General features: G+C 36.0%; 1 protein-coding gene and 1 pseudogene across 1 annotated transcript; one reads left to right on the top strand and one right to left on the bottom strand.

Annotated features, from left to right (window-relative positions):
* The first annotated feature begins 3,816 nt into the window (after positions 1 to 3,816).
* Positions 3,817 to 18,845, top strand: LOC110629459 (annotated as a pseudogene).
* An 853-nt stretch (positions 18,846 to 19,698) lies between these two features.
* Positions 19,699 to 20,611, bottom strand: LOC110630391. The gene has a single exon (XM_021777866.2). It carries the CDS (start codon positions 20,452 to 20,454, stop codon positions 19,867 to 19,869), a length of 588 nt encoding a protein of 195 aa, XP_021633558.1. The 5' UTR covers positions 20,455 to 20,611; the 3' UTR covers positions 19,699 to 19,866.
* Positions 20,612 to 21,270: the final 659 nt, after the last annotated feature.

Below are 21,270 nucleotides of genomic sequence, written 5' to 3' on the forward strand. Positions count from 1 at the left end.
CTCCAAAAGCTAGAACCCCTTGACATTTAATCACAATTGGAACATGATCTGAATGCAATTTAGGTGGATGTTCAACAATAGCATCAACATAATCCAGTCTCCAATCAGTAGATACAAAACATCGATCTAACCGAGCAGCTTGATAGGGGACATTTTCGCCACTTCTCTGCCATGTAAAACCACTCCCAACAAACCCCAGATCAATAAGAGAGTGCTTGAAAATCCAGTCTGAAAAATCCTGAGCTCCTGGAGGATTAGAAGAAGAATATCCACTTTGTTCAGATGAGTCCACTACAGAATTAAAATCACCCGCGACAATCCATTTAGAAATGGATAGACTATTTTCTCCAGAAAGAGATTGCCAAAGCTTCCTCCTTAAATAAATATCAGGGCTTGCATAAACTACACTAAACGACCATTTCTCTCTAGTAGAAAAATTAATTGCTACCGTAATGAATTGAGGATTGGTAACAACTAATTCAATTCGAAAACCATCTTCTGACCAAAGCAACCAAATACCACCACTAAATCCGACTGCCTCAACATGGATCCAATTTTCATACCCCAACAAACCACAAACTTCATTAGCCGCTTCTCCAGAAATACGAGGTTCCACTAAACAAAAGATGTTAGGATGATATAGCCTCTTGTATTCCTGAAAAGCGTTGCGAAAAGTAGATGATGCTGCACCATGACAATTCCAGGTTATAATTATCATTAAACTAAATATTAAAAAGAGCATCATCAGATTAATCTCACAAGGGTATCACATACGCTGTTGGTGCTCCAAAGGAGCAACCAAACTAGCAGAAGTCGCCTTATTCATCTCATTCAAAATTGTCCCAGCCACAATCAACGTGACATCATCCTCACTCCCATTGACTGTCTTCTGTCCAGGGACAATATTCGGGCTAGACGGATGAGGGAAAGATGGGTTACGAAAACCTGGTGGATTTGGAGGCACATGATTCAAGACACTCAACCCCACCTGATCTTCAGAAGAAACAACCCAAGATTCTACCCTCTCCTTCCCATTACCAACAACTACAGTATGCTCAACCTCTGCCGCTGCTTTCCTTGATAATCCAATTCTAGTATTAGGTCGTACTTCCCTAGAAGTCGTAGTAGAGGATGGAATTATCTCGACATTAGCATTATTAGCCACAGCCTGACCTCCTCGTCCTCCACGAAACAGCCCTCTACCACCACGACTCCCTCTCTGGATTCCACCTCCCCTAGATACTATATTATTTGCCCGGTTACTAGGACGCTCATCATGGACAGCCATGTGAATCTCCTGAGTGTCCAAACTACCATTATTCTGCTCCTCTGGTATGACCTCATCCTCTAAATTAAGTAAAGAGTCAAAACGATTTCCCGTAGACCCATCTGCAACTACCCTTCGAACCTCATCTCTGTCAACTCTCTTGGGCCCAGGCCTGATACTCTGACGATTATCCCTACGTCGATCCCTCCGAACCAACATCCAATCCCCAAAATCCTCAGTAGCAGCAGGATTGACAGGCAAACTCTCAGGCATTTTGTAAGTCTCACGGTTCAGCTCATGACCAACAACAACACCTTGCTGATTAACAGAATAAGGCTGATTAACCTGCGTTGGTTTAATACTAGGACAAGTTTCCTTCATATGCCCATACTTACCACACTCAAAGCACACCATATGCAAACCCTCATATTCAATCCGGCGAACTCTACGGTGTAGCTTGAATTTAGATAGAAGGGGCTTAGTCAAATCCAATTCCACACAAACTCTGGCAAAATGTCCTCGAGTCACAAGGCTAGTATTAGAGTCAACTTTAACAGGCTCACCTATTTTACGGGCAATGCGTAACAAAAGTTCCTCATCATAATATTCAATAGGCAAGCAAGGGAAACGAACCCATACAGTTAAACGTTCTAACACATCCTGAAAAGGGTCAAACTCCGGGCACCATTGACGAATAGTCAAGTAGTGGTCAGCAATAATCCAGGGTCCCTCCGATCTAGCAAAGTCCAAGTCCCCAGAATTAGCGAAACGGACCAAAAAGAAATTGTTATCCAAAGCAATAACATCCATTGGAGAGAAGGTTTCCAGAGTTCTTTCAATCGTCTACACAAATATGTATAGCCTATTGAACGTCCAAAAAGTTTCACAATAAGGGAATTTTTCCAAGGTCGACACAATCGACGTTTATCCACTCTCGAAAGCCTAATCACAGGGCAACGATCATCCTCATCATCCTCCTCACCATCCGAAACAAAATGAAACTCATCGTCTTCAGGAGCCATGTCACTCCCATAAGCTCCCTGCAGTCCTGGACCGTTTCTATTCGTCACTACATCCTTAAAAGAAGGTCCATTAACAAAACCAAGGTTCACAGGATTATTCTCAGTCTCTATCATCGGATGGTCAGGTGAAGAATCAGGATCATCACAAATCTCATTCAATGAAACACCCATCTCACCATCTTTACGTTTCCTGCGTACACTACGCTGGAGAAGATCATCCTCTTCCATCGAAGTCATTATCCTCTAGCTCGTGAACGACAGAGCAGCAGCAAGCGGTTATGGTTGGGTGCGGCGTGCGGTTGCGGTTGCGGTTCAGACTACTTATGTATAAAAAATGACTTTCTTTAAAAAAAAGAAATTAAATTACAAAATATTAAAATCTTCTTGTTTTACACTTAGTTATCTAATTAAGATACGATATTTTGATTTTAAATTATTACATCATATACTTTTTTTTTGAAATGAAATTAAAAATTATAAGAGTAGAACCTGAAACCTTTCAGATTTATTTAGATACACTTATCATCAGACTAAATTTTTGAATGCATATACTTAAAATATATTAATAAATTAAAATCACACATATCTATTTTATTGTTATAATATAAAATAATAATTTTTTTAGAATATATAAAAAATGTGATTAAAATTATAATTTTATTAAATATAAAATAAATTATTTATTATAACATGCTATGATATGTAAAAAATTAAATTTTATTTGCAATAATTTAAACTACTATCAAATTATTGTTTTAGTAGCATATTATATAAACCCTAAAATGTAATAGTGTTTTTTTAGTGTAGTACTCTATAATTTAAATATTTATAGAAATTTTTTTTATTTTTTATAATAAAATTTTAAATTTATTATAATTTTTTATTTAATTGTAATAATAATCAAAATTTCTAATATTATATTTAAACTTTTTAATTCTTTTGGAATTATAATTAACTCTTAAAATAATTTTAATTAATTTTATATTAATATATGTGCTATGTGTTATTTATTTATACTTATTAAATATTAATTAAATTTATATAAACAATCATTTAGTTCTATAAGCATTATTATTATTATTTTTAAGTCAAATAGGCCTATAATTTTTTATTTAAAACTAAATATAACCTAATATATTAAAATATTGATTTTTTAATTTTAAAATATTTATTTATTTAATTTTTTAAATATTAAAACTTATTTATGTATTTTAATTAAAATGAACACAAAAAAAGAATTAGAGTTCAGAAATTCCTTAATGAGTAAAGAAAATGAAATGCACCTGAAAAATCCTAGTATACTAGATAAATGACATGACGAGGCCTGAGCCTGACGATGAAAATAGTCTCTAAAAATGAAATACTAAAACGACGACGAATAAAGCTGGCCACACGGCCCACACCCACCCAATCCCCAAGGACCATCTCTGCAGCGCTTTTTGCTTGGTGGCGGTAACGATGATGGGCTGAAGCTCATCTCCTGCATTCCCTGCTTTCTTTCTTTCTCTGTTTCTTCATTTCATCTCTCTCTCTTTTTTTTTTTTTTTTTTTTTGGTCTTAAATCAAACGCTTCATTTTCCTTTTCGTTTTCAATTCCCTTGGGCTCGTTTGATTATAGTTTGGTAACTGAACAAGGTTTTTGAGGATGGGTTCCATTCATCTTTGCAGTTCTTCTCTGTCTTTATCTAGTTTGCGGTGAGTTTCTTTTTTGAATTTCTTTCCCTCCTGTAATTTTTGTTGCTTTTTTTTCATATTGAATGTTCATTTGTCTGTTTTGCCAATTGAATTCTCTGAGATATGTACTGCACAGATGATAGCTTCATTCATGTGGAGTGGTTTCGGTGTTTCAAGGTTCAAATTACTTCTCTATTATGTATCTGCAGTTTGGGAAATTGTAATTCAATGAAATCAAATGAAAATTCAAAAGAATAATGTGCTAAAGATTTAATTTTCTTACATTTTGTTTTATTATGGTATCCCAAACATACACTAACACCATATTTTCAATCTACTTGCCAATGGGTATGCCATTTTTCTTGATCACCATTTTTTAAAAAATATTCTTTTATCATCACCAATTCCCATCATGGCTACATCCATTTGTAAATACTGTGAAATTCCAATTTCATGCAACGATGTACTATCACTATTACTTTAGTTCTGGAGCCGTGGGCAACTCTTTTCTCCGTCAATCATTATGCTGCATGCACATTTGTAACTAATTGTTTTCTTTCTTTTTTATGTAGAGGCTATACGAGCCTGCATTGTTTGTATCCATTTACCTTACAAGGAGGCTTTACTGATCTGGTCTTGAGTAATCCAGCTAGGAAGTTGAGCTTTAAATTAACAGGTGTTGATAGACTTAGAGCCTCACTGATGTCTGGAGAAGGTGATATTCTCTCTTGTGCTGAGAACAATGGAGTTTCAGCGCAAGATACCTTAATTGGCAAAGGATTGAACCAACCATCTGGCATTGAGTTACAACCTGATGGAATAGGTTTTGGAAAACTTTCTGCTGAAATAACTCCCACTACAACTGCTTTCTCTCCTAATGATGATGAGTATGACCTGGATCGTCCTACTGATGGATTTGCTTCCATATCAGAGGCCATTGAAGATATCCATCAAGGCAAGGTTAGTCATTGTCCTTCATGTATAATTGTGAAATCTATAGAGTATGTTTAGGAAATATTCTTTTGAAGAATTGAAGGTTACTCATTGGGATAATGTTGCAGTTGGTAATTGTTGTTGACAATGAAGACAGAGAAAATGCGGGAGACATAATAATGGCAGCATCAAAGGCAACACCAGAAGCTATGGCATTTATTGTCAAGCATGGAACTGGAATAGTATGTGTGAGCATGAAAGGAGAAGATTTGGAGAGATTGGAACTTCCTCTAATGGTAACACAGAAGGAGAATGAAGAAAAACTTTGTTGATTGCATGGCATTCACCGTATCTGTGGTATTTACCTATAACTTTGTTGATGAAGTTTAAAGGCTATTGTTTTTATGTTTGCTAAATGTGCAACGACATCTGTGAAACAATTGAAGCATTTTTACTTCTTACATGGAAAAGGGTAATATTTGTATATCTTCAGAAGACATTTATTTAAAGTTGGGCATGTGCAGCTAACAAGTGTATCTGTTTCACAATTAACATGTTTAAGCGTTAAAATTCCATATATTCCTGTTCTTCCTTTGTTTTCTTTTTGAATATATACCAGTTTGTAGTTGTCTTTAAGACGTCTATGGTGCATTGTTCAATTGCAACATAAGAAATATAGCCATATATCTGGTAGCTGTATCTCCTAAAAAAAATAAGTCCTGAAGGTTTCTATGGCCAAAGATTTTGTGCAAACAACTGTTGCAGGCTTTTTGGTAGGTTTTGTGAATAGTTTTAACCATGTTTTTGGTGGCCCCTGTTGTGTAACCAAATCATTATATTGGTTTGATGATTTCATGCACATTGCATGCCAATATTGATGAAGAATTTTGAGAGGAATTTTTTATTTTAGTTCAATTGAATTAATCTTTACAAGGTTTGAGTATTTATATACACAGAATCAATCTAAATTAGGAATATTTACAATAAAAATAAAATTCCTATAATCAAGCCTAATTAGGATCCCAAAGATTTAAATCATCCTAATTATAAACCTTCTATGTTGGTCAACACTCCCCCTCGAGTCGGTGCATAAATATCACCATGCCCAACTTGCAAACCAAGGTGTGATAAGTTTTGTTGCTAAACCCTTTGATAAACACATCAGCTAGCTGTTAATCGGAAGTCACATGATCTAACCGCAAGACACTATTTATTAACTTCTCTTTAATGAAGTGTCGATCAATCTCTGTGTGGTTCGTTCGGTCATGTTGAACCGGATTGTGAGCTATACTGATGACAACTTTGTTGTTACAGTACAAGAGGAGTTTGTCCCTCTCCAATAGTTTTAATTTCTCCAACAATCTCTGCAACCATAAGAGTTCACAAACACCTTATATCATTGCTTTATATTCTGTCTCAACACTTGATCAAGCAACAACACTTTACTTTTTACTTCTCCAAGTGACAAGGTTTCCTCCCACAAGTCCACTGGTCGACCTTCATCAGGGGATCTAGCCCAATCTACAACTATGAATGCATGTATGCGAAGATGATCGTGTTTAGAGAATAAGAGGAGCAGACTTCAAGTATTGTAAAATGCAAAAAATAGCTTGTGAGATTCACGAGGATCATGTATAAACTGACTGACTAAGCTGACTGCATATGCTATGTCTGATCGAGTATGCGAAAGATAAATCAAATTGCCTATCAACCTTTAATATCTGCTAATATTTATTGATTCATCAATCTCTGCTTGTAGCTTGTGATTGCTCTCAATGGGAGTTTCTACTGGTTTGCAATCTAACATACCAGTTTCTTCCAAAAGATCCAGAATGTATTTTCTTTGAGAAATAAAGATTTCCTTCTTTGATCTGGCAACCTCGATTCCTAGGAAATATTTCAGTTTTTCTAGATTTTTAATTTCAAACTCCTGAGCGAAAAACTTTTTTAGCCAAGTCATCTCTTCAGTGTCATCCCCTATCATTACTATGTCATCAACATAGACTATGAGAAGAGTAATTTTACCCTTAATGTTTGATAAATAGAGTATGGTCAGCATTGCTCTATTGATAGTCAAAGGAAATCATAGCTCTGCTGAATCGATCAAACCAAGCTCTAGGTGACTGCTTGAACCCACAAAGCCTTCTTTATCCATGAAGGATTTCCATATACACTTCCTCCTCCAAGTCTTTGTAGAGGAATGCTCAAATTACTGTAGGTCCTAGCCAAGGTTGACAATGCAAGATAGCAATACTCCGATTGAGTTCATTTTAGCAACAGGGGCAAATGTCTCCTGGTAATCCACTCTATAGATTTGAGTGTATCCCTTGGCAACTAGCCTAGCTTTGAATCTTTCAATTGATCCATCTGCTTTGTATTTCACAGTGAACCTCCATTTGCAATCAACTGGTTTTTCTAGGTGGAAGAGACATCAACTCCTAGGTCTCATTTTTAGTCGGCTTTTATTTTTTCAATCATTGCTCCCTTCCCATTAGAATATTTGAGAGCTTCCTTCCAATCCTCTGGGATAGACACAGAGGAAATAGATAAGGCAAAAGCTCTATAGGATGAAGACAAAGAATCATAAGAGAGAAAGTTAGAAACAGAGTGCTTTGTGCAAGACCTAACTCCTTTTCTTTGAGCAATTAGTTTATTTAGATAATCAATGGGTTTAAGGTTTAGGGATGACTCACCAAAAGGAGAAGATGAAGATTCATGACCTTGAGTAGGCCGCACAATGGCTTTTTCTACTTTTGTTTTGTCTCTTCTTGAGTATCTCTTTAAATCTGGTTTATTTAAATGCCCAATTTGGTCGCCAATAGTCTCCCCTGCATAGTAGTATTCTGATCACCAATAGTTTTTCCTGTATAGTAGTCTCCTCTAGAGTAAAACGTTCTAGAGTTATAGGACTAGGAATCATATCTTCTCTCTCATTGTCCTTCCCCTGAAAAGGTGATGATAGTATTGAAGTAAGGTTCAATCTCTCTAAATGTAATATCTATACTAACAAAGTATTTTCTAGATGGAGGGTGGTAATATTTGTAACCCTTCTGTGTGGGAGAGTACTCAACAAACACATATTTAAGAGCCATCGGATCAAACTTCCCACCTGTTCTAGTATGAACAAAACATGTGCATCCAAACACCTTTGGTGGAACAATATAAATATTTTTCCCTTGCAGCACCTCTAAAGGGCCTTTAAAGGCAAGAGCTTTGAGAGGCATTCTATTAATGAGATAAACTGCGACTAAGATTGCATCTCCTCAATAGGTTTTTGGAAGATTCACAGTGAAAATGTTAGATCTGACTACTTCCACCAGGTGCCTATTTTTTCTTTTAGTAACACCATTTTGGGTACTAGTGTAAAGACAACTAGTTTGATAAGTATCCCATTAGACTCCAGATAAGGAAAAACGTCCATCCCAGTTCTCAACTTTTATTTTAGCATCAAATTGAATACAAATTATCTTGTGAAAAGATTGAAAGTAAGAAAACACATCACTCTTTGCCTTTATCAAATAAACTCAAGTCATACGAGTGTGACAATCAATAAAAGTAATAAACCAACGATTACCAGATAGTGAAACCGTTTGAGTAGGTTCCCAAACATTATAATAAACGGTCACAAAAGAGATCGTACTCCTATTGTTACTTGAGGGATAAGAGGTTCTTGTATGCTTAGCGTACTCATAAGCATCACAAACTAAAGAATCACACTGAGCCTTGAAAAATAAATCAGGATAAAGTTTCTCTAAAACAAAGAAGGATGGATGTCGATGCCACTGTATGATTTCCTAGTTGACATCTCGATTTCTTCTAAAAAGTGTCCAAGGTGAATTCAAACTCAGATTCCCTTCTAGCATATATAAGCCATTGTGCAAACTATCATTGCCAATCTTTTTTCCAGTTTGAAGGTTCTGAATAACACAATAGTTAGGAAAGAATTCAATTTTACAGTTAAGTGCTTTGGTGAAAGTACTAACAAATAAAAGATCAACAGGAAAACAAGGAACATGAAGAACAGAGGATAGTTTGATATTTGGAGTACAAACAATAGAACTAGTTCTAGAGATAGAAGTGAAAAAACCATCTGCGATTCTGACAGTGTCTTCTTATAGACATGGAAGATAATTAAGGAAGCCTTGAGATGAGCCCGTCATTTGTCTATTTACACTAGAATCAATAATTCATGGAGCAGAATCAAGAGACAAAATAGAAGTATTATTAGAAGTCCTTATATTACCTATACAAGTCACTGCCATTTCAAGAAAAATCACCCTTTTCTGTAAAAAATAGTGAAAAAATACTGTTATTGGAAAAAGAATTATTGTTCATCGGAGAAAAGGCACAAGTCCAAGTAGATCAAAGGCGCAACTTGAAGACAAGTCTGTCGGAAAGAATCACGGCCGGAAAAGGGATCAGAGACAATGCTGGAGTGGACTGGACAGTGTAGCAGCGTCGGACAGTGTCTCACGCTTCAGGAAGGAAGGGCGCGATCTCACGCGCTTGGCTTTTCAGCGTCGGAGTTGAACGGTTGGCCGGCGGCGACGGTGAGATGTGAAAAGGCCCCTAGATAGGATAATACCAAAAAGGTAAATCTAGGGTTTTAGAAACCCTAAAGAGAAAAAATTGAATTTAAACCCTAAAATTAGGAAAAAAAAACTCTGATATTATTCCAATTGAATTAATCTTTATAAGGTATTTGTATTTATATACAAAAAATTAACCTAAATTAGGAATGTTTGCAATAAAAATAAAATCTCTATAATCAAGCCTAATTATGATCCCAAAAATTTAAATCCTTCTAATTAGGAACCTTTTTTGTTGGTCAACAATTGACAATTAATCTTTGAGCTTTTGAGAAAGGTTTTCCGAAATGAGTTAGATTTCTTTTTGTTGAATACTACATCGATATGGGATAGGAGTAATGTGCCTCTTATAAGGGGCTTAAGCACTCCTCCCCTTGAACTAGCTTTTGGAGTGAGTTAGGTCTAGTCCAAATTTAACATGGTATCAGAGTCTCCCTACCGATTTGGGCCTTCCATAAATATGTCACGCTACAGTGTAACTTTTGAACATGACGGGGTGGTCGCCATTGAGGACATGTAGAAGTGATGCTCTCTATGATGGTTTGACCATATCCACTCTTGTCATTTCAATACTATGTTACTGAAATTGTGCGAATTCAAATTTCAGGGAAAGAAAGAGATAAAACAAGAAAATCATAGGTTGAGGTGGTTAGCAAAGAGTTGGTTGCACAATAGTTCAAAGAAAGTTTGGTCTAGATAAAATAGTATGGACTTAAAGGATCAATAAAACCAACAACTGGTTTTAGAATGGCACTTGATTGAGTTGAGGAATAGAATTCTAGTGGTGATTAACATTAATGTTAAAAATGTTTTAGTTAATTGGATTTTTTCAGGTGACAATCAATTGTAAATTCTCAATTATCATTCAAGTTATATAATCTCTCTGTCTCTATCTCTCATTTTCTTTTTCCTTTTTGTGACTAGTAATTCAGAAGAAAGAGGTAACACTAGAGTATTCTTTCATGTTATCGTGTAGTTTCTAAAATAACTTATCTTTTTTACTCGTCTGGCTTTTTGATATGGGGTAATTTAGACCCTTTCAATCTTTTTTTTTGAAGAAGCGTGTGCCTCTCTATTATGATAAGGAGAATAAAGGGTGTTAGAAAATAAAAAGAAAGTGTTGAGGGTTGAAATTATAATAAAAGGATAGAGTAGAAGATAGTATCTTATCCGGTAAGTGTTTCAGACTGTTGTGATCAGTGTGAACAAGAAATTTATTTCCCAACAGATAAGGATGCCAATGCTGGATAGCTAACACCAAGACCATTATTTCTCGCTCTTAAGTAGATCTAGACAAGGTTTTGGCTGATAAAGCTCGACTGAAATATGCCACTAATCTTCATTCTTGCATTAACACAACTCCTATTCCCGTCCTTGATGCATCACACTCGAGGACAAAAGGTTTGGAAAAATTTGGTGTAGCTAAAACTGGAAAAAAAAACAGAGCCTGCTTTAACTTAACAAAAGCATCTTGGGTTGCTTCTATCCAAACAAATTTGGTTTGATTTTCCTTCTTGAGAAGTTAAGTCAAGGACTTTGCCAACATCCTATATCCTCCAATAAAATGCCGATAGTATCCAGTTAACCCCAGAAAGGCACGCACAGCTTTCACTGACTTGGGTTGAGCCCAATTCAGAATACTTGCATTTTTGTTGGATCCATAGAGACGCCTGAATAGAGACGATATGACCCAAGTATTTTATCATGGTTCTCCCAAAAGAGCTCTTCTTATTAATTCAAAACTGATGTTGTACTAACAATTGCATAACTATTTGCACATGTTGCAAATGATCTGCCTAAGTTCGGCTGTAAATCAAAATATCGTCGAAGAATACTAGAACAAATTGCCGAAGATAGGGCCTGAATAATTCATTCATTGTAGCTTGGAAAGTAGCTAGTGTGTGAGGCATGACTACAAATTCATAATGGCCGAAATGGGTATGGAATGCCATTTTAGGAACGTTGGGTTCAGAAACTTGAATTTGATGGTATCCGGATTTCAAGTCTAGCTTGGATAAATACTTTGCACCATATAATTCATCCAGTAATTCAGTGATGACTAGTATCATATACTTATCTGGAATTGTGGCCTTGTTTAAAACACAATAGTCCATTCAAAATCTCCAGTTTCCGTCTTTCTTGCGAACCAATAAAACCAGGCTTGAGAATGGATTGGAACTGTGTCTAATTATTCTAGTAGCAAGCATATTTTCCACCAACTTCTCAATTTCATCTTTCTGGTGATGTCCATATCTATAAGGCCTGACGTTTACAATTGAAGTTCTTGGATGAAGGAGAATAACATGGTTTGTGGGTCTATGTGGAGGTAATACCGAAGATTCCCTGAACAACTTTGTACAACACTGAAGCAAATTATCCATATGTTGTTGATTTATAGAAATCTCATTCTCCCTTTGTCCAGTAGTTTCCGGAACAAAACAATCCCATAACAGAACACAATAATCTACTGCAGTTAATTTTGAACTCGAGGAGCAAAATTTTGAGCTTGCATCATTTCTGGGCTATCCGACAAAGTGATTTGTTTGTTCTGGTGATAAAACGACATTTGCAATGTGCCCCAATTTGCCTTAACCTCTCCTAAGGTTTGCAACTAAGCCACCCTCAAAATAATATCAACTCCACCAAGAGGAAAAATATAACAATCGATATTCAAGAGAAACTCACCCATCTTGATGGGAACATTCTTGCATCTGCTAGTAGTTTGTGACCATCACCTAATTCAACACCAAACAAAGTGGTATTATCCACTTTTAGCTGCAATTTAGAAACCAAGTCACCAGAGATAAAGTTATGACTAGCCCCACTATCCACCATGACCGTGATGGGTGTTTTGTGAATAGTACCTGCAATTTCATGGTCTTTGAGGAAGAAATCCCTCCAATCGAGTAAAATGGTAGTTCCATTTGGGAAAAATGGGCTTTATCCAAGATTTCTACCATTGAAGCAACTAATTCAGACTTCTCAAACTCAGAATCATCGAGAAGGCCGGGACTTCATCTTCACTAACGGGTCTTATTTGGGCATTCATGGATTAGGTGAAAAGGTTGTTTGCATTTGTAATATGATTCTTTTGCTCGGAGATCTAAAAATTCTTGATGAGAATACTGTTTGGGGTTTATTTCTATTTGGGAAGAAGGGTTGGCGATTTGTGGAAGTGGTGGTAGAAGGTGTCTGATTTGGGAGGAGGAGAGGTCGATATAGGGGCTGAGGTGGAGGGTTTTTGGCTTAGTGAGAAAGGTGCTAGGCTTTAGGAATAAAGGTGGAAAACTTGAGTTGAAAATTGAGCACTGAACGAAGCCCATACCCAGAGGACCATTTTATGTCCTTAGAAGAAGACCAATTCCAAGAAGAAAAAGAAGAAGGTTGAAGAAAGTGAATCTCCATTTCAATTTCTCGAGCGAGATTCATTGTATGAGACAAAGAAGTAGTATCATGAGATCTAATACGTACCCGAATCTCCTCTCTAAGCCCGCTTAGGAAGAAGCTGAGAGATTGTTGGTCAGTTAATCCTTCTACTTGAGCCAATAATTCTACAAAAGCATCAATATATTCATCCATCAACACTTCCTGATGAGTTGTTTCATATGAATTGACTCTAATATCCCCACCATAATGATACAGTAAGTCTTTGGAAAATTGAGACCATGAAAGATTGGGATTGGTCTGGCGAAGCCACCGCAACTAGTGAAGAGCTGACCCTGTTATACACACTAAAGCGAGCTACACTTTCATCTCTTCTTGAGTGTGATTCATTGAAAAATATTATTCTCCTCTTGCTAACCATCCCACCGGATCTACACCTTCAAAGTTAGGAGCTCAATTTTTTTTATGGCCATCGAGGTATCTCCCAAAAGAACTAGTTGGGAAACAACCCGTGGAAGTGAATTTGTGCCCAAAGAAGTTGCGGGAGAAGCAATACCTTCATCAACCACAACTTTACCATGAATAAAGTTAATAAAGATTCAAGGTGAGAAAATTTCTGATTCTATTCTTGTTGGAAAGAAGAGAAGCGTTTCGTTCTACTTTCATGGTAGCTAACAACTCCTCCAAGGTGGACATGTTCTTATCTATAAGCTCACTTGTTTTTTATGCCCATCGAGGTATCTTCCAAAAGAACTGCTGTGGAAGTGAATTTGTGCTCACGGAAGTTGCGGGAGATGCAGTACCTTCGTTAACCACAACTTTACCATGAATAAAGGAAGTTAATAAAGATTCAAGGTGAGAAAATTTCTGATTCTGTTTCTTGTTGGAAAGAAGAGAAGTGTTGTTTCGTTCTACTTTCATGGCAGGTAACAACTCCTTCAAGGTGGACATGTTCTTCTCTATCTGATCTACACGCCCTTCCATCCTGGTTGTGAGCATGAGGGAGAGAAGTCTGGCAGGTCGGACCAATAATGATAGAGTGAAGAACCCAAATGATAGATCAGAAGGCAATGAAGAAAATGGAGAAAATCTGGGAAGGAATTTGTTAAATTTGGGTCAAGCCTAACTCACCCCAAAAGCTAGCTCAAGGGGAGGAGTGCCTATAGCCCATATAAGGGGCACATTACCCCTTTCCACAACCGATGTGGGATTCAACACATCCCCTCACGCTCAGAATTTTTACTGGTGCGTGGCACATTGATGGGGCGCCCAACATCGGATGAGGAGACTCTGATACCATTTAGGGTGCTTACCATTCTACCAAAAGCTTAAACTGTTAGTAGAGGCGCTACTTTAATCCTATATAGCCCAGGAACTCGTGTGCAGGTAACGTCTCCACGTTGGGTGCCACTTTGGGGAGGCACACTCTTTTTTGGGTACTCTTTTTGGATTAAATCCCTTTTTTCCCCTTTCCCTCCCAGCGGCTCCAACCCGTGACCTGGCTCTAATACCATGTTAAATTTGGATCAGGCCTAACTCACCCCAAAAGCTAGCTCAAGAGGGAGGAGTGTCTATAGCCCATATAAGGGGCACATTACCCTTTCCACAACCGACGTGGGATTCAACACACCCCCTCACGCCCAGAATTTTTTACTGGTGCGTGGCATATTTATGGGGCGCCCAACATCAGATGAGAGGTTCTGATACCATGTTAAATTTGGGTCAGGCCTAACTCACCCCAAAAGCTAGCTCAAGGGGAGGAGTGCTTATAACCCATATAAGGGGCACATTACCCCTTTCCACAACCGATGTGGGATTCAACACACCCCTTCACGCCCAGAATTTTTACTGGTGCATGACACATTTATGGGGCGCCCAATATCGGATGGGGAGGCTCTGATACCATGTTAAATTTGGGCCAGGCCTAACTCACCCCAAAAGCTAGCTCAAGAGGGAGGAATGCCTATGGCCCATATAAGGGGCACATTACCCCTTTCCACAACCGATGTGGGCGTGAGGGGGTGTGTTGAATCCCACATCGGTTGTGGAAAGGGGTAATGTGCCCCTTATATGGGCCATAGGCATTCCTCCCCCTTGAACTACCTTTTGGGGTGAGTTAGACCTGGCCCAAATTTAACATGGTATCAGAGCCTCCCCATCTGATATTGGGCGCCCCATAAATGTGCCACGCACCAGTAAAAAATTCTGAGCGTGAGGGGGTGTGTTGAATCCCACATCGGTTGTGGAAAGGGGTAATGTGCCCCTTATATGGGCTATAGGCATTCCTCCCCCTTGAGCTAGCTTTTGGGGTGAGTTAGGCCTGGACCAAATTTAACAGAATTCATAGCCATTTCTCAGTAATCACAGAGTACAGAATAATTGCTAGTGCCAACAGTCACTATCCCACAGCAAGGGAGCTATATTACAAAACAGAATAAAAGAAAAACAAGCATGTCCACCCCTCCTTTTACAATTCTTATTTATACGCAGCATTTGCAATCATTGCCAGATCATTTGGCAGAAGGTTCCTTTCTCATGATTTCCTCTTAACTCTAATTGTCCATTCTAGAATAATCCTTGGAAGAACCTTTATCCTGCTTCCTCAGCCTCTTTCTATAATAGACCTTCAATGAATTGGATCCATGGCTCACTGTTCCATTTTCTGGCTTCCGCTAACTTTCTGTGAAGCCATCAAGTGAAGACTTTACCAGCTAATAATAAACTAAAAAGCCATCAAGTGATATGATCTTTCTTATGTTTATGAATTGCTTACTTTCTGTAGAGTGATGATCTTCTTATGTCTATGAATTGCTTACTTTCTGTATCTAGTATTGACTTTATGTCCAACAAGCATTTTGTTTATATAGGATGCAAAACATGGCACGACAACTGGTGTCTCAGCTCGTGACAGGGTAACAACAGTATTGGCTCTTGCCTCCAGAGATTCAAAACCTCAAGATTTCAATCGGCCAGGTCATATTTTCCCACTGAAATACAGGGAAGGAGGGATTCTGAAAAGAGCTGGACATACAGAAGCTTCTGTTGATCTTGCAATGCTAGCTGGATTAGAGCCTGTTGCGGTTTTATGTGAGATTGTGGATGATGACGGGTCTATGGAAAGATTACCACGGCTTCGCCAATTTGCACAAGCAGAGAACTTAAAAATAATTTCTATAGCAGATCTAAGCAGGTAAACTAATTGATTGTCATGTTTTACTTCTGCTTTCAGGTTTAGGGACTACAGTTACTTCTTACCACACTTACCAGTTGCCCAAACAAACTTGAGAGGAATATTCTTAGCTGTTGTTTCAGTTAGCAAAAGTTAGAAGAAGTGTCTGGAAAATGGTTATATTGTACATAAAGAGAAGCAGAAAAAGTAATATCTTGTGAATTAGTATATCTTATGAAGGAACCAGCCATCTTGTACAACTGCTATTGCTATAATTTTTATCATACTTCTAAAATATGCTTCAGTTATGCTCATAATCTGTCATGTTTTTAGTTAAGTCTTCAATAAATAGAGCTTAACTCATGGTAGCTGTTTGTCGGAATTGAAATTTGGGTAATTGCTTTCTTAATTGTTATATCTCTGCTATTATAACTTAATGAAGAGGATCTTTTCTCAGTAATTACTGTTTATATAATTGACAGATATAGGAGAAAAAGTAATACTGGTGGAGCTGGCTGCTGCCGCTCCAATACTGACTTTGTGGGGACCATTCAAAGCCTACTGTAACAGGTCATTGCTGGATGGGATAGAGCACATAGCAATGGGGCTAAATTCTTTGGCCTTCTTTATCTGATTCTATATTTTTCACATTTACAAACTATTTGTTACCTAAAAGGATTTAATTCAGGAGTTGGGATGATTAAACCTTCACATTTAAAAAGATAAAAAATTGAAATTTTCAGTAATTTTTTTCCAGAAGTTTCTTCTGATTGCATATGTATATTGTATATAGCCTTTACTAGTGCATGTGATGAGTCTCAGAGAAATTCTAAGTTTGTTGTGCAGTAACTTGTAAGTTGTTATTAGGATTTGATTTTGACCATTCAATTGCCAAATCACAAATTGGTTAAAATCAATCCTATAATGTAGGCTTGCATTCAGGTGTCTCCTTCCAATATGATTGTGTTTGTTCAATCATCATCTATCATGCATATTTCATTCAAAAATTTATATGCAATGGAGGTTGAAGAAGCTGCATATTTCATAATCCCCAGAACATGGAGATAGTTGTTTTTCTTTATTATCTTAAGGGTTGATAATTGAACTGGAAAATCATTGCCTGCGTCTTTCTTGAATTTATTATCAAAATCAAAGATAAAATACAACTGAAGTTAAGATTTTCTTTTCTTGCTTTTGTGTCGTCTGCTAGTGAAGGTGACAGTTTTGTAACTGCTTCAGCTTTACGCAACTGTTGGTTTTTCACAGCTTTCTTCTCTTTTTTTTTTTTTTTTTTTTTCCTTCCTCTTCTCTTTTTTTTAGAAGAGGAACTGTCGTTATTGCTTGACAAAAGACACTATAAACAATAATATAGTTTGACAAATACAGGGTGAGATTGGGGATGGTAAGGACATTCTTGTGAGGGTGCATTCTGAGTGCCTCACTGGTGACATATTTGGATCACAGCAAGATGTGATTGTGGAAACCAGCTAGCCCTTGCAATGAAGCAAATCGAGGCAGCTGGCGGAGGTGTATTGGTTTGCCTCCGCGTACATGAAGGTAGAGGAATTGGTTTGGGCCACAAACTTCGTGCTTACAATCTACAGGATGATGGACGGGACACAGTTGAAGCAAATGAGGTGCTGGGCCTGGGCCTCCCTGTTGATTCTCGCAAATATGGCATTGGTGCACAGGTACCTCCATGTTAGCCTGTAAGATTTCATGACTTCCATTGAGTTTTAATTGAGTTTTAATCTTGTAGTTGTGTCTTCTTTTGTCATCCATGTAGCATCACTACAAGAATCTCTCTGACTAGAGAGAGAATTCTAATAATTCTTTACCTGATCTGAATGGAGAATTCGCTACCACTATATTCTAATCATATTTAGTGGATATTGATAGTGCTCAAAATTATACAGCTTATTGGACTAAACTGAATTATCAGTCATTTATAGTTTGATTGAGTGTCCTTGTTTGTTTTATACAGAAGACTGTAGTTTCCAGCCAGAGGAACATTTTTTACACATTATCTTGATTTTTCAAATTTAGATACCTTATCAATTATGCAAACGGCATCTTTATAACAAGTTGTTCTGCAATTATCTATTAGATGGTTCTCTTTTAAGCAGGGATGTCTGCTTTGTTATGTTCTTATGCATGCTGATTCTATTTTAGATCTTCAAATTTGCAGTAGTCTTCTTTAGTTTTAACGAAGGCAGCTGAATTCGTGATCAATATATTGCAGATACTAAGAGATTTGGGAGTCCATACAATGAAGCTGATGACAAATAATCCTGCAAAATATGTTGGGCTCAAAGGTTATGGTCTGGCAATTGCAGGCAGAGTCCCATTGTTGACTCCAATAACTAGGGAGAACAGGAGATATTTGGAGACTAAACACGAGAAAATGGGGCACGTTTATGGTTCAAATTCTAACGGCCATGTAAATGGTGCTAATCAGTGAAACTAATAGCTCAACCATTGTCACTACAACTGATGAAGCATTCAAGGCATAATTGTTTCATGCAGGTCTGGCGAAATGGTGCTATTGACATGGCTTGGATTGGAACTTCATATATACTTTGCTAGTAAGAAGTAAGAAATTATTACATACAACCGATATATATACAACAGCTAGGCTAAATGTTGGTCATTGATTATTGTAGGCTCTATATATATCTAATCCCACATGATCAATAGCCAATATCGGTTGTATGTAATAATTTTTTCTTGATGGGATGGTTCAGACCTTGTTAAATGCTTTTGTTTCTGGCAAAAAAAAAGAAGAGAGAATTATGTGTTTGTTTTCATTCTTTAGTTTCTTGCAAGCTTGAAGCTTCTTTGAGAACCTCGAATATTAGCAGTATCAATGAGTATCTTATGATAGTGAAAATGGTGGATTTTGTTTTATGAACACTAGGTGTTTTGAAGAATATCGAATTATGATGTCAGTTTCAAATACCACTTAAAAATGTCGAAATGGTAAGTATTTTTTAAAAATTTTAAAATTATTAAGTATCGGAGTATTTTAATAAATAAAAGGTTAATAACAAAAAATATTAAAATTTAGTTTAATATGATAATCTGGATATAAATTAACAGAACTTAAATATTTTTTTAAATAAAAAAAATAAAAATATGTAAAACTCTAATTCTTTAATATTTTTAATTTAAAAAGAAGATAATAAAAATATTTTTATATTTGTAATGATAAAAAATAAATAAATAAATTTAAATTTAAATAGGAATTTAAGTATTTAATTTTAAAAATATGAAGATAGATGTGTTAATTATATTAAAATTTAAGAATTAATGTATAATTTATCCATTTAAAAGGATAATAAAAATATTTTTGTAAAAATAAATAAAATAATTTTTTATTGAAAAATTTAAATATTTAATTTTAAAAGGATAAAAATTAATTCATTAATTATGTTAGAATTTAAATACTAAAATCTAATTTATAAAATTAGCTTTAAAAAAAAACCTTTGCATTACTTCTATTTTAAATTTCAATAATATTAATATTTTTTTATTTTATATTTTAATGTTCAAATGTCTTACTCAAAGGAACTATTCAACCAAAACAAGATTAAGAAGAGATAAAATAATAATAATAATAATAATAATAATAATAAAGCTAAACTTGGGGGAAAAGTATTTGATCTTCATAACTTTACTGTGTTGAGTTCTACAGAGTTCTTATAATGTATGAAACAACATTAATCCGATCATAACTAGCTCTTTTCTCCCTCTCTCTGGCTATGGCTATAATTTATCTTTACAGAATATTTCTCCCTGAATTGACAGAGGAGAGAAGGAAAAACAAACTCAAATCAAATATCTACAGCCAAAAGCAAGTCCCACACCAGCAATGCCTAAACAAACCGCCATACCCACCACCACCCAAGCCATCCCACCCCCGCTGCCACCACCACCACCCACACAATCCTTTCCCTCGTCAAACTTTTCTTGTGGTTGCCATTCTGATTGCAACTTGAAGACTTGAGCCTCAAGCAACCTCAGCCACTGACGATAGGCAAACAGCTGCATGGATTCTCTCAACAAAGCATTCGAAATAAAATCCCTCTCCTTAACCAAATTTGCAGCTTTCTTCTCTGCTTCTCTTGCCCTTGTCTGTGACAATCTCAACGCCTTGAGAAGCTCCAACTTCTCATTCTCACCTCCATTGATATCAAAACCAGTGTTATCTTCTTCTCTGCTCATCAGCCCAAAAACCCTATTCACCGGTGAGATGACCGTCGTATCCCACCCTGAAAACACCTTCACAGGTGGAGGCAGATCACAATTCTGCAGTAAATCAATACCAGATTTTTGAGAAAGCAAAGCACCCATCAACATATCATTCTCATCAACGGCGCCTCTAGACTTCAAAATCTGGAAATTCGATCCTGCCATAGTGTTCTTGGCCGTAACTGAGATTGATTTGCTTAACGTGTTTGATGAAAATCTTGAAAAGAAAAGGGTAGGTAAATTTGAAACGTGGAAGAAGGAAAGAGTGAGAGAGAGAGGTTGGTGGGAGAAGGCAGGGGATATTGAGACAGTTCCGCAAGAAATGGGGCATCTAAAAATAATAAATAAGTTCCAAAATTCCTTTCTTGCTTGCTTTGTTAAAACAGATGCCTTGCAACTTACAACCAACTAGGTTGGGCTCCCCTACAAGCTAACGGAAACCTTCTATGGTTAGAAATAGAATTATCGTAGAGTTTTTAAATGAACTCAATGTATATATTTTTATTTTTCCCGTTTCATCATTTTTATTTATTTTTAATTTTTTATTATTTTAAAATTATTATTAATTTATTTTTTATATTATAATTAATATATAAAATAATTATTATTATTTTATTTTATTTCTAAAATAATATTTCATTTATTTTTATTTTTTAAATGAATATTCAAAATATTTTTAATATTTAATAAAATTAATAAAAAAATTATCTTTTTTAATATATAAAAAAATAGATATCAAACTACTTAAATACATTGTTTATCAATAATAAGATATTGTGAAATATTATTTAAATATAAAATTAAACTATATAATATAAATTAAACTATATATTTTGAAATAAAAAATTGATAAAATCATAACATATTTTTTTATATTTTGCTCTTATTATTATTAACAATAAATAGCTGATTAAGCATCATAATTATTAAGTATATTTAATTATTATTATTATTATTATTAACCAAAATTAATAATAAAAT

The sequence above is a fragment of the Manihot esculenta genome, chromosome 13 (assembly GCF_001659605.2).
Source record: "Manihot esculenta cultivar AM560-2 chromosome 13, M.esculenta_v8, whole genome shotgun sequence".
NCBI lineage: Eukaryota > Viridiplantae > Streptophyta > Magnoliopsida > Malpighiales > Euphorbiaceae > Manihot > Manihot esculenta.

Excerpts from the sequence above, each read along its gene's own strand:
- LOC110630391 (XM_021777866.2), bottom strand. The coding sequence starts at position 20,454 with ATGGCAGGATCGAATTTCCAGATTTTGAAGTCTAGAGGCGCCGTTGAT.